General features: G+C 41.4%; 1 protein-coding gene across 4 annotated transcripts; it reads right to left on the reverse strand.

Moving 5' to 3' along the window:
* Nucleotides 1–4,041: 4,041 nt before the first annotated feature.
* LOC135553960 (coatomer subunit zeta-1-like) lies at nt 4,042–14,267 on the reverse strand. 4 transcript variants are annotated; one of them, XM_064985927.1, is made up of 10 exons: nt 14,189–14,267; nt 12,377–12,445; nt 12,138–12,222; nt 11,281–11,372; nt 8,936–8,991; nt 7,950–8,027; nt 7,635–7,686; nt 6,657–6,695; nt 6,046–6,078; nt 4,042–4,893 (listed from the first exon to the last, which is right to left on the reverse strand). In XM_064985927.1, exons 1-10 carry the CDS (start codon nt 14,246–14,248, stop codon nt 4,846–4,848), a joined length of 612 nt encoding a protein of 203 aa, XP_064841999.1. In that variant the 5' UTR covers nt 14,249–14,267; the 3' UTR covers nt 4,042–4,845. The 4 variants fall into 4 exon arrangements, with proteins under 4 accessions (XP_064841999.1, XP_064841998.1, XP_064842001.1 ...); XM_064985926.1 differs by having other exon boundaries at nt 11,281–11,375; XM_064985929.1 differs by lacking the exon at nt 6,046–6,078.
* Nucleotides 14,268–14,275: the final 8 nt, after the last annotated feature.

The following is a 14,275-nucleotide window of genomic DNA, read 5'->3' on the forward strand; positions in this document are numbered from 1 at the left end:
AGCATGCGCTGACCAGCTGGCAAAGTGTCTTCATTGACATTTTCAGTCTATCCCTGACCTGGTCTGTAATACCAACTTGTTTCAAGCAGACCACCCAAGAATGTGCCCAAGAATGCCAAGCTAACCTGCCTAAATGACTACCGCCCAGTTACACTCACATCTATAGCCATTAAATGCTTTGAAGGCTTGTCACGGCTCACATCACCCTGGACCCACTCAAAAATCGCATACCACCCCAACAGATCCACAGGTGACCAGCCTTTCAAAGCATTTCATGGCTATAGATGCGAGTGCTACGGGTCGATAGTCATTTAGGCAGGTTAGTCCCCTCCAATCTCATCACCAAGCTCAGGACTCTGGGACTGAACATCGTTAACTTCCTGACGGGCTGCCCCCAGACGGTGAGGGCAGGCAACAACACATCCGCCACGATGACCATCAACATGGGGCCCCTCGGGGATGTGCGCTGCTTAGTCCCCTCCTGTACTCCCTGTTCAGCCAGTTTGCTGAGGACACGACAGTGGTAGGACTGATCACCAACGGCGATGAGGCAGAGCTTCAAGGTCCTTGGCGTGCACATCACTGAGGAATTAACGTGGTGCACACACACCCACGCAGTCGTGAAGAGGGCACGACAGTATCTCCTCTCCCCACTCTGAAAAGATTTGGCGTGGGCCCTTAGATCCTCAAAATGTTTTACAGCTGCACCGTTAAGTGTCTTGGCTGGCTGCATCGCCGCTTGGTACGGCTACTGCAAAGCACCCGACCGCAAGGCTCTGCAGAGGCTGGCTTACCACATCACTGTGGCCGAGCTCCCTGCCATCCAGGACCTCTATACCAGGCGGTCAAAGACTCCAGCCATCCAAGCCATAGACTGTTCTCTCTGCTACCGCACAGCAAGCGATACCAGTGCACCGAGTCTGGAACCAATAGGACCCTGAACAGCTTCTCCCTCTAAGACATAAGACTACTAAACAAAATGCAAAATAGCTCATCAAATGGCCAACCGGACTACCTGTATTGTCCCTTTTGTTGCACCAACTCTCTTGGACTGACTCTACCCACACATAGTTACGGGACTCTACCCACACATAGTTACACTGACACCCCAACACACACACACAACATACGCACACATGCATACTGACGACACACACGGGACTCTACCCACACATAGTTACACTGACACCACAACACACACACACACACATGCATACTGACGACACACACGGGACTCTACCCACACATAGTTACACTGACACCCCAACACACACACAACATACGCACACATGCATACTGACAACACACACGGGACTCTACCCACACATAGTTACACTGACACACATAGTTACACTGACACCACAACACACACACAACATACGCACACATGCATACTGACGACACACACGGGACTCTACCCACACATAGTTACACTGACACCTCAACACACACACAACATACGCACACATGCATACTGACGACACACACGGGACTCTACACACACATAGTTACACAGACAACACAACACACACACAACATACGCACACATGCATACTGACGACACACACACGGGACTCTACCCACACATAGTTACACTGACACCACAACACACACACAACATACGCACACATGCATACTGACGACACACACACGGGACTCTACCCACACATAGTTACACTGACACCACAACACACACACAACATACGCACACATGCATACTGACGACACACACACGGGACTCTACCCACACATAGTTACACTGACACCACAACACACACACAACATACGCACACATGCATACTGACGACACACACACAGGACTCTACCCACACATAGTTACACTGACACCACAACACACACACAACATACGCACACATGCATACTGACGACACACACACGGGACTCTACCCACACATAATTACACTGACACCACAACACACACACAACATACGCACACATGCATACTGACGACACACACACGGGACTCTACCCACACATAGTTACACTGACACCCCAACACACACACAACATACGCACACATGCATACTGACGACACACACACGGGACTCTACCCACACATAGTTACACTGACACCACAACACACACACAACATACGCACACATGCATACTGACGACACACACACGCTGCTGGTGCTGTCTATTATCTGTCCTGTTGCCGAGTCACTCCTACCTATATGTACACTCCTACCTATATGTACATAGTTACCTCAATTACCTGGTACCCCCGCACGTCGGTTCTGTACTGGTCCTCCCTGTATAGAGCCATGTGATTTGGACTCACTGTGTATTTATTCCCCGTGTCAATATTTGTGTTTTATTTTCTATTTTCTTATCTTCATCTTAAATTGTTTGGAAAAAGGACCTGTAGGTAAGCACTTCACTGTTAGTCTACACCTGTTGTTTACGAAGCATGTGATAAATAACATTTGATTTGATTCGAAATAAAAGCTTTGGCTAAGGCACAGAGGGAAAGTGAACTACGCTATAAAAATGACGTTTCAATCATTGTAGATAAATACAGATTACAATAAACCTATTATTGGATTATAAAAGTTTCTGAAATAACCTAGGCCTATATGTTTTTTCAATTATTATTAGCCTATGATTATGGAACTTAATATGTAATATGCCTAATGGTAAAGTACAAAACGAGATAGGCTATTTAAGTATAGGCCTACAATACTACAAGGCACTAGTACTAGGCGATCCATGATGAGATTGAGATATTCTGGTAATATTCCCAACTATTTGATTGGGCTGGGTTATGAGATTGAATGTCATGGTAGTTTGTCAATCCCAATATTATGTGAATGATATCCCTATCAGTGACTTTTCGGTGGGGAGAGAGGGAATTACTCCACATGAAATGCTGCAAGGCGGTGATATGCCACTAGATGGCAGCAATGCCAAGGTTGGGGAAACTAATCCTTGGTGGGCAGTGTACGCAGACAGGTTTTATCATCAGGCCGATTATAATTATGAGCTGGCAATTTCGTGCGTTCAATAAAGATTCATTCGTTTTTGGTGTCGTTAAAACTAATGAATGGACCACTGTAGCCTAACACAATTTATAGCTTACAGACCCTGTGAATTGAACATGTTGCATTTGTCTTCACTATTACACATTTATATTCATATAGATACATTTGAAAACGCCAGACTGACAAGCGTTTTGAAGCGTATGTAGCCTATAATACAAATTTTATTTATTTATAATGCAATTGTGCATATTATTTTCAAACGAAAATAGGCTAAACACGAATGGCAGTAAAATTGCATATAACATCGTAAACTAAAGATTTAGAGAGTTAATTCGATTTTTAGATGTGTAGGCTAAATAAATGTAATCCGTTTCCCTTTCCTTCATCCTTATATGAAAGTAGCAGGTGCGCCTTGTACATTTGGACCAAGTGTTCATTTTAAGAGACCTATATGCCCTCTTGCCATGAAATTCGTTAAACATTATCATTTCAGAATCGAAATAATTCTTAAAACCTATAATAAATGTTTTCCAATTATATAATAGCGAACCAGTTCTACAAATTCTTAAATCTAAAGCATCGCAATTTAATCTAAAATAGGCCTACAAGCAGCTTTGCTTGCTATTCAATGTCTTTACATGTACTATAATATTCACCACAGACACATCTTCATTGTCTGTGCTAAATTTGCCTAATTACAGCCTACATTGAACAATTAAAACGACATTTAGCACAGAATGATATGGAACACAGAAAGCTCCACCCTGCACCAGACACATCCAATCACATTTTTATATTTAACATCTGAAACGCTTCATTGGCTCTTGATATGAAGGCGGAGATTTTGACGTCAGACCCTGACGTCCAATCAAAACAGACACATCCCATGTCATGAATATTAACAAGTAAGATTTCATTTCAAAAGACACTGGGCTACAGCCTTCACTACTTACAGGAAGCCTTTTCGAGGAAACAATAAAAAAATGTGTCAAATTATATATGATAAATATGGAACAAGAGACATTTTGACAACACAAAATACAAAAAAAAATAGTTTAATTAGCTTGACAACAGGCACTCAAATTAGAAAACAGACGGCAATATAAATCAACAAAACTAACAATTATTAGCCTATCTTCCTATTTGGCGTTAAAATGAGGAAATGTTCAAATAGTTTATTTGCTCATCACAGGCTCTTAGCAAAATATATTTTATTCTTATGGTCTTAAAGGTGTTCTCAGTGCTTCAGAAAAAAAGCCATACGCCTACCAACCTATGCCAACTTCGTTTTATTATGAGCACACAATCATTCTAAAATGAACATGGAGTAACCTGACTTTCAACCAGAACCTGAACTACTGTAACAATACACAGGCTATTGCCCCTTTTCTGTTAAACTTACAAAGCTTTAAAATGTAGTATATCAAAATATAATGTTTAAAGTTCTCTGTAACATAACTTCATAATCATTGAAGCCCAAGCAACAGTTCCCCTTGTCTTGTAGGCCTGAGCAAATTAAAACAAAATTCAGTTCTCTTAGTTTGGTTAAAGTTCTTTACAGAGCATTTTGTGTGGGTTAAGGGAAATTAACAAAATCATATGCTATAATCTAGCATAATTCTTCAGATTTTTATTGCAAATCAAATAAATTAAAACAGATTATTTCCAAAAACATAATTACAAATATCATCTTGCCTTCATAGGAAAAATGCTGTATTTGCCACGAATTACTATAAATATAGCCTATTTAAGCATAAAACGCTAAATACACCCCTTAATATTTACACATAAATTCGTACTGTCCATTACTGTAAACATTTGACCTTTGGACAGGCAGTGTAGATCATTTGAGTATTGACCACTTTATTTGTTCTTTGGCAGACTGCATTATCTGGAGAGAAAAAAAAACAGAAAACACCTTTTCAGATTGAGTGTGGAGAAAACGACATTATCTCAGAACAATAATAGTAGCCTATTATAGTGTACTGTAGTAGTGTTATATTTATTGTTAATTGTGACACAAGTCAACCAGTAGGTGTCACTATTGTATGCATGTGAATTTGAATGGAACTCCTCAAACGTTCATATTTTACATGAAACACGAGCCCCATAAGCTTCGTAAGTGTAACATCAAACTTTAAGTGTATTTTGTGTAGTAGACACAAAACAAAGTGAGTCGGCTTCTCTGAGCACACTTAAAATGCATTTTCATCTAGCTTAGAAACACAATTCAATTCTATTCAATATTGGTAATGACCTGATGCAAGTGTGCCTCTGATATATAATAGTCACTCTCCCTGCTAAAATGAAATTCCACAAGAAAAACAGCATTTTTGGGAGGGGGGGCTGTTGAAACAGAGACGCATAGCGTAAAACTATACACCAGGGGGCGCAAGGAACCCAGGTAAAAGGATGAACTTGTGTATAGTGTGCAGTGTTTTGGGTTTATTGTCTAGGTCTAGTTTAAAATAATAATAATAATAATAATAATAATAATAATAATAATATAGGCACCATGACAATTCCATGTCTCTTAGAGGCTTTTCAAGGTATTGTCGTTTGAAGCTTGGTTCCAACTTGGGAGAGAAAATGCCACAAGGCAAATAGTTAATTAATAGCTTTGGATATTCACCCTTCCTTGCAAGCAGGGTCTGATTCAGGAGTACAGAGCAGTCTGAAAGTCACACAGAGATGACCAGTATAGAACAGTCATGTCCATTCTATATGCTATCTATCTATCTATCAGGGGCGGCAGGTAGCCGTGGTTAGAGCGTTGGGCCAGTAACTAAAAGGTTGCTAGATCGAATCCCCGAGCTGACAAGGTAAAAATCTGTCATTCTGCCGCTGAACAAGGCAGTTAACCCACTGTTTCTAGGCCGTCATTGTAAATAAGAATTTGTTCTTACCTGACTTGCCTAGTCAAATAAAGGTTACATTTAAAAATATATATATATTATTATATCTGCAACATTCTGGTCTTCTGAACAAGCCCCAGGAGACTCAAAATGTCCCACGTCGGAGGGTGAGGAGTGAGAGGACTTACATTGGAGGTCATAGCCAATTTGTCCGTAATGTGCTGTGAGGGTTAAACCAAAGGGTTAGGAGAAGAAGGAAAGAGGAAGTAACAGGCAGAACATTGCATGACGGTAAGAGCAATTAAGCAGCTATGCTGATCATGCAATGTGAGCCATTCCATCATTGACTATGCAGGTGTGAGCATGGCATCAAATTCAGATGCAGGTTAGTACATGCTGGCAATTCTCCTAAATGATATTGAAAGCATTCTGTGTGAATGCAGTGTGTTTGGCACACATAAAGAATACACGAGTCAAATGGATTTCAATTCCATTGAAATTCCAGTCAATTCAGAAAGTAAACCAAATTCCATTTTAAAGCATTGAAGATAATTGGAATTACAATTTGTGTACCTCCTGAATTGACTAGAATTCAAAACGGAACTGACCCCAACCCTGATAAGAATCATGTTACAGTTTATATGCCATTAATATACTGTATATGACAGTAGAACAGAAGGTTATGTCATCAGGTGTGAGCGGAAATTAAATGCCTAAAGTTCTATCAATAGAAAAGATAGTCGTACTATACATGTAGGGTGACATTGCTTGGCGTGTGGGTGCGTGTGTATGACCTCACCTGAGCCACGCTCTGCTCTGACAGTGGGTTCTCATCCGCCTGGAATAGATACCGTAAAAGAAGGGAGACATGACATCATAGCAAATCAAGCACACACACCATTAGGGGCTGTCTGTGCAAAGAGTCAAACACATAAAGCAAGCTACAACCGTGTAAGATAACATAATGCCCTAAAAGAAGGAATTTGATGCCTTGCACTGCGAATGTAAATTCACTCCGACATTGCTAAATATGTCAGTGACCACCACAATCCAATTAAAATGGCTGCCTCACACAAGACATGCATTGTGCAAGGGAGAACAACAAAGGGCCCTGCTGCTCTTAGCGTACCAACACCTATGGCATTTCCCAGAACCCCATATGGACTCCTTGAAACATGCTGGGCAACCTGAGGCTAACCACTGACAAACCACAGCAAGACACAGACTTCGTGGACAGTTGTTTTAACGTTGTGAGGTGGTTATCTGGAGGTTTATCAGAACCTAAAGTGATATGCTCTCTCACCATGCAGTTACCTGCGCTAGATCTCCCTCACCCTCTATCCCTCACCCGTCATCTCTGGTGGTAGGGGCAGTCTGTTGCTATGCACACTGGTTTCTGTCCATTACCAACGATGTAATCAAAGAGGCCTAAGCCGTAGGCTTGCTCTGAACCATCCAGCTGACAATGTGAGGGTGGGGTCGGGGGAGAGAGGACAAATGAGAGGAAGATGGACTTGGTGTTGAGGGGATGGTGGGGGGGCTGAAGACTGGCATTTGGTGTTGTGACATCAAATAAGTTAATTACATTTTCCTCAAACATACATGATATCAGATTCAACAACAATCCACGAGACACAATCCCCACGTCTGTTGGTCTGAAAATAAAATAAAAATCACCATTTCCTATAGTCATCTGTGTCTTCAAGTATTGTCCCCATGTCAGAATCCATTTATTAATCCATACAGTAGACACAGTCCGTGACTGTAGCTGTCTTACCCTGTAATTGACCTTCTGGATGACCTGTTGGGGGTCGCTTTCCAAGATCACCCTGGTAACACAACGGTAAGGTCAGTCATTAAGAGAACACAAGATAGCGTACCAGTAACTCCCAACTCCATCCCTTGAATGATACCTCAAATCAAAGTGTATTGGTCGCATACACAGTATAGCAGATGTTATAGCGGGTGCAGTGTTACTAGCTCCTAACAATGCAGTAATATGTCAAACAAGGACACAAATAAAATCAGATTTTTTTTTGCCAAAACAAGAAATCAAGAACAAATCCAATTATCAACCCAATCTATACGTTACCCCCCGTCAATAATTTCGTCCACTACTAAGAAGACTCCGTCCATGTTGTCCAATAGACACCTTCTCTCCACATTTTTCCTGTGAGTAAGAAAACTTCATTGACTGACTTGAATTGTGGTTAGTATGTCTGAGCCAATAGGGCTGAAACCTGTGATAGGATCTCATATTATTGCCTTGTGGGCCAGAAATGTAGGGCTCATAACACCTTAGGCTATTCTGTACATTTCAAACACTGACTTAAATGAACTTCCTGTAGCACCAGTTGTCAAGGTTTGAAATGATACCGAACAGTTGGCATTTGAAAAAAAATAATAGGAGAAAACTGCATAAAAAAGGATAGATTCATACACTCCCTCTCCCTCCCTGCATTGCTACTGCATTGGTTTCTATGGTAACGGCACCAGCCCCTGTCAAGCTGTTCCCCTTCACTGAGAGGCCAAGGGTGTGTCACTGTCATCCCATTATATATATAACCCAAAATAAACAATCACTAACTTAGTGCGGCCTTCAACTGATTCGGTTCCCCATATTTTGAACGCACGAAGGAAACAATTACACCAGAGCTAGTCAAATCAGAAATGAACTTTTCTAATTTTGTTGACCTGTCCCTATATTTGGGGCGGCAGGTAGCCTAGTGGCTAGAGCAGTAACCGAAAGGTTGCTAGATCGAATCCCCGAGCTGACAAGGTAAGAATCTGTCATTCTGCCCCTGAACAAGGCATTTAACCCACTGTTCCTAGGTCGTCATTGTAAATAAGAATTTGTTCTCAACTGACTTGCCTAGTTAAATAAAGGTTAAATATATATATATTTTTTAAATATTTACGAGACATTCTCTAATAATTAACAAACCTATTTTGAATAATCGTTTCTTGCATTGCTGTTGACTTTGTTACATTTTTCTCCTACAATCGTTAGCCTCCTAAAGGTGACCGACTTCCTCACATTTTAAAAAGGGAGGTTACTTCAACATAGACAACACTTACCTTAGGATTTGACCGAGGGACTCAAACAGACAGTTCAGTACAGCCATGAGCATGAGCTGTAGGAAGAGAGAGCAGGGTAGTGGGTGAGGGGAGGATGAAAGGAAAACAAGAGAATTGAGAAGTATAGATGGAAGCCAGGCGAAGTAAACAGAGAAAAGGTTGTGGGAAAGGGACAGAGAGAGCAAAAATTCAGGTGTGGTTTAAGCACACTGCTTGTAGAATATAAATGCCAATTTGCCATAAAAGGACTAGTCCTTCCTTAGCAACGTACATAGCAACAAGAAGTGCTGAAGAAAATCTAATTATCAGTCATTTATTCTCATGGGCATTTGCAATATATAGGGTCTCCAATTGTCACGTCATGCCGACAAATTACCAGTGGCGTGTATTCATGGACGCAAAAGGAAGCCAGGCCAAAGAGAAACAGTCCATAATTACTTTAAAACATGAAGGTCAGTCAATAAGGACAATTTCAACTTTGAAAGTTTCTTCAAGTGCAGTCACAAAAACCATCAAGCACTACTATGATGAAACCGGCTCTTATGAGGACCGCCACAGGAATGGAAGACCCAGAGTTACCTCTGCTGCAGAGGATAAGTTCATCAGAGCTACCAGCCTCAGAAATTCCAGCCCAAATAAATGCTTCACAGAATTCAAGTAACAGACACGTCTCAACATCAACTGTTCAGAGGAGACTGTGTAAATCTGGCCTTCGTGGTCAAATTTCTGCAAAGAAACCACTACTAAAGGACACCAATAATAAGAAGAGACTTGCTTGGGCCAAGAATCACAAGCAATGGACATTAGAACAGTGGAAATATGTCCTTTGGTCTGGAGTACAAATTGGAGATTTTTGTTTCCAACCTCTGTTTCTTTGTGAGACACGGTGTGGCTGAACAGATGACCTCAGTATGTGTATTTCCCACCGTAAAGCATGGAAGATGAGGTGTAATGGTGTGGGGGTGCTTTGCTGGTGACACTGTCTGTGATTTATTTAGAATTCAAGGTGCCCTTAACCAGCATGGCTACCACAGCATTCTGCAGCAATAATCCATCCCAACTAGTTTGGTCTTAGTAGGACTATCATTTGTTTTTCAACAGGACAATGACCCAAAAACACCTCCAGGCTGTGTAAAGGCGATTTTACCAAGAAGGAGAGCGATGGAGTGCTGCATCCGATGACCTGGCCTCCACAATCCCCCGACCTCAAACAAATTGAGATGGTTTGGGATGAGGTGGACCGCAGAGTGTAGCAAAAGCAGCTAACAACTGCTTAGAATATGTGGGGACTCCTTCAAGACTGTCGGAAAAGCATTCCAGGTGAAGCCGGTTGAGAGAATGGCAAGAGTGGGCAAAGCTGTCATCAAGGCAAAGGGTGGCTATTTGAAAAATATCAAATATATTTGGATTAGTTTAACACTTTTTTGGTGACTACACGATTCCATATGTGTTGTTTCATAGTTTTGATGTCTTCACTATTAAATAGTCAAAATAAAGAAAAACCCTTGAATGAGTAGGTGTTCTAAAAACCTTTGACCGGTAGTGTATAGCTAGATGTAGAAAGCTCATGTTAACTTGCTAACGTTGCCCATGAAAGGAAGTTAGGCTAGCTAGCAATCATTTTAGCCAGGTAGTCTGGGACAACAAAAAATTAGAAGCGTGTACTGTATGACAGAGCGATTGACCATTTCGTCAACGTGAGAGAGGAGGATGGTATTAGCGTTTCACTACAAGTAGGGTGAGTCAACATGATTTCCTACTTGCACGAATGCGTATGCACGCACACACAGAAATCAGAACCATGGACAGGCACATCATATTTAGCTTACGTTGACTGGATGACATTTTTGGTATCTTTTAGCTGTCACTATACTAGACTAATCAGAGGAGATTTGATGATGATGAAATGTTGAAGTTGAAATGGTGCTGGACTAGTGAAAGCAGCGCTTTGTGGACTTCACGGGACAGAGGTTGCTCTCTGGTTGTGTGATAAAACAAAAAGGTGTGGTTGAATTTATTCTGCCACTGTGTCTCCTTATATCATGGTTACAAGGCATATTACAGGTTAACAGGTCAAAGCCAAAACAACGCAATTTTCACAACACATAGGCTGTAATTGGGAGGGGCTTGGCTTCCCCAGTGATTTCACCCATGCACCGCTACTACAAATTACATGTTGCTTTCTGAGATCCGAATTCTAAATTCATATGTGAGCGCTTAACTCAGACTGTGTGAATTATGCATTGATGCCAATGGAAGATTTGTGCAAAAAGGATCCGGGCCATAATGTATAGTCTTTGAAGCACCAGTCTAGCCTTGTACTCCCTCTGCATCACATTACCTACCTCATTCTCCTGTGCACTGCCCACCACGTAGAAGAATAGGTCGATGCTGCACTTATACACGATCGTCATCCCCTCCACGAAGGCAATCTCATCTGCTGGGGGGGGGGGGATCAATCCACCAAGTAAACATTAAAGCACATTCACACCTTATTCACATTTACGGAGAATATCCAAGTGAGAGGTTTTATGGTCGTCTTCCAATTTAAAATGTGAGTTTTGTCATATATAACTCCTATGTGTGTGGGGAAGAAGGGATGGAGAGGAAGGAGGGATATAGAGATAGAGATTGGGCATCCTCCTTAGGGGCAGGTGGACCCGGAGTGTCGGATGACTGCTGTGAATTTCATTGGAACAAAAGAGTGCGAGAGCTGTCTGTCGCTGAACTGGTTCCCTCCCCTTTTGTTCAATGTAACGTGAGCTTGGGAAGACTGAAGAACCCAGAGGAACCAATACCGTTTCTCATGTTTAGATAAACTGACCCATGAGGGTTGAGCCGCAGGCTAATGCTATACAGCTAGCACAGTCTCTTGTTTTTCTATGGTGGAGGACACACAAAAGGTGTGTGAACAACGGGTCCTAACTAAATCATTATTTACACAGTTGTCTACTAACTTGAAGTCAAAGAAGACTGGTACACATATGCATTGATTTACATGATGATCCTGTTGATACTGATTTCCCTGACGGTGCACATCTTCTCAATTCTCTCGCCACATTGTTAGAATGTTGTTATTTGATTTTTTATCTTACTGTTTCATTAAAACTATAACATGGAATAGACTATCAGGACTCAAGCTCAACCATCTACTCCAATAGTCTCCTGGATAAAAAAAAAAAAATGATGGTGCAAAACTTACTGTCAGCTTTGTGTGTCTTGTTGAAAACGTTCTTTTCAAAGTTCTTCTGCTCCTTCATGGAGGGGTAGAGCTCTGTGTCGTAGTACTAAAAACACATCAAAAGTCAGACATTAGCCGCATTAGTTATGATGAATAAACCTCATTTGGGGTAGATATTTGGGGAAGTTCTCACAATGTCTTGACTCCATCCACAACAATAGCCAACGTGGGTCGCCATTGGACAACTGTTATTAGCATACCTTTGATAGAAGTCTATTGCCATCGTTGTCCAGAATGAAGACCGCTTTCACGGTGTACAGCGAGGGTTCCTGAAAGACAGTGTGACCACACGTTGACTAGAATAAAAGGACAATTTGCATTTCCCATAGGACCGAGGCGTACTGAACACATTCCTAAACGGTTATTAATAGAGCACTGATGATGAAGACGACATTGGTGATGATAAAAAAATCTAGTCATGTTCTTCAAAAACATGAGGGATACGACAATTTTTTTAATTTTACCTTTATTTAACCAGGCAAGTCAGTTAAGAACACATTCTTATTTTCAATGACGGCCTGGGAACAGTGGGTTAACTGCCTGTTTGGGGGCAGAACGACAGATTTGTACCTTGTCAGCTCGGGGGTTTGAACTCGCAACCTTCCGGTTACTAGTCCAACGCTCTAACCACTAGGCTACCCTGCCGCCCCAATGTCAGAAAGAGACGTGAGCGTAGATGTCGATGGTCCCAGATCCTTCAGTTCTTTCCATCCCACGGTGGCTTGGTTGAACCCGGGCCAAAGTTCTGTTATGCACTGACTACCACAGACTCAGAGCCTAAGTGTATCACAGAACTTGGGCCAGGAACATCACATTCGGGACTTTAGACCTCGAATTGAGATGAACTGGAGGAAAGTGCAAACCAGTCATCCAGATGTCTGTGTCAAATTAGAAACAGTCCACAGTGGAACTAATTACTTGAAAAGTTTAATGAGGTGCAGGTGTCAGGTCAACAGTCCCAAGGTCCTTTGTGCAACATTATCTTGTGAATTAAGGGCAGTGAATATCAATATCAAGAGTGCATAACTTATGAAGTCCACATCCAGACACTGTACTGTGCAGCCATAACGACTGCCTACTAACAGAAAACACTGGGCAATACATCAGATACAATTATATCAGTAAAAAAAAAAATATATATATATATATAGAGAGAGATATTTTGAGGCCGAGGGTCAAGTACAGCAGGTTGGATAATCAACGAAAAGTAATTGCGGCCTTGTCCAGCGCTGCTTGTTTTATTCTAAGTTTCAATTACAGTAGAAAATACTAACAAAAACAATTTATGCAACGATCATCTGTCTAGAGTTTAGTTCAAAAGTGGAAAATTATTCTATGCATATTTAGTTGAACAACCCACCTGTGGAATCAAGTTTTTGGTAAACGTAAAATGCTGCGAAACGCAGCTCCTCCGGTTGAAACCAAATATCGTAGACGTGGCACACAATATATCCAGTGTTCACCCTTCAATGCTTGGGCAGGCTGATGTCAGTTATAATAAAAGTATAACGGATAGCCGACAACTCATGTCATTCATTTAAGTGCAAATCATAAATTAGGTTATAATCTCAGATATGCGACATGGGGTAGCTTTTTAGACAGTATGTCCCTCTCTCTGGGCTAATTTGTCAACTGTTCGAGTTTGTACAACAGCAATTGCCCATTGACGAGGAAAAGTGCAACACATGTTGCTGCTGGTTGTGGAATCTCACTACACTACACTACACTCAAATAGCGCATAGACTACATTCAGATTACAACGATAGTCGTGCAGAATACAGTACCTCCTAATGTCTGCTATCGCACCTGAAAATATTAGATCCAGCCAGTCAGAGACCTAAAAAAAAATCACTTCTTAGCCTGGGCATGATGCAAAAATACTGAATACAACATTTTACGCAGCAAAGGGCTATAATGAATGCTATTCAAGCAACTGGCCTAATCATGCATTTGCAAGTTAATACTCGTTTAGAAAATATATAAAAAGCTCCATATCCCTACCGATTGCTTACCAAAGACGCGATCTCCATAGTGGTTCTCTGGTGTTGACGTGGACAGGTTTGAGCTGTCATTCTAGTAGACCTCACAAAATCCTCTGA

The sequence above is a fragment of the Oncorhynchus masou genome, chromosome 14 (assembly GCF_036934945.1).
Source record: "Oncorhynchus masou masou isolate Uvic2021 chromosome 14, UVic_Omas_1.1, whole genome shotgun sequence".
NCBI lineage: Eukaryota > Metazoa > Chordata > Actinopteri > Salmoniformes > Salmonidae > Oncorhynchus > Oncorhynchus masou.

Excerpts from the sequence above, each read along its gene's own strand:
- LOC135553960 (XM_064985926.1), bottom strand. The coding sequence starts at position 14,248 with ATGACAGCTCAAACCTGTCCACGTCAACACCAGAGAACCACTATGGAG. Across the intron at positions 11,376-12,137 it reads CAAGACACACAAAGCTGACA|CAGATGAGATTGCCTTCGTG; the intron begins GTAAGTTTTGCA and ends CCCCCCCCCCAG. Across the intron at positions 8,028-8,935 it reads TCCCTCGGTCAAATCCTAAG|GAAAAATGTGGAGAGAAGGT; the intron begins GTAAGTGTTGTC and ends TCTTACTCACAG.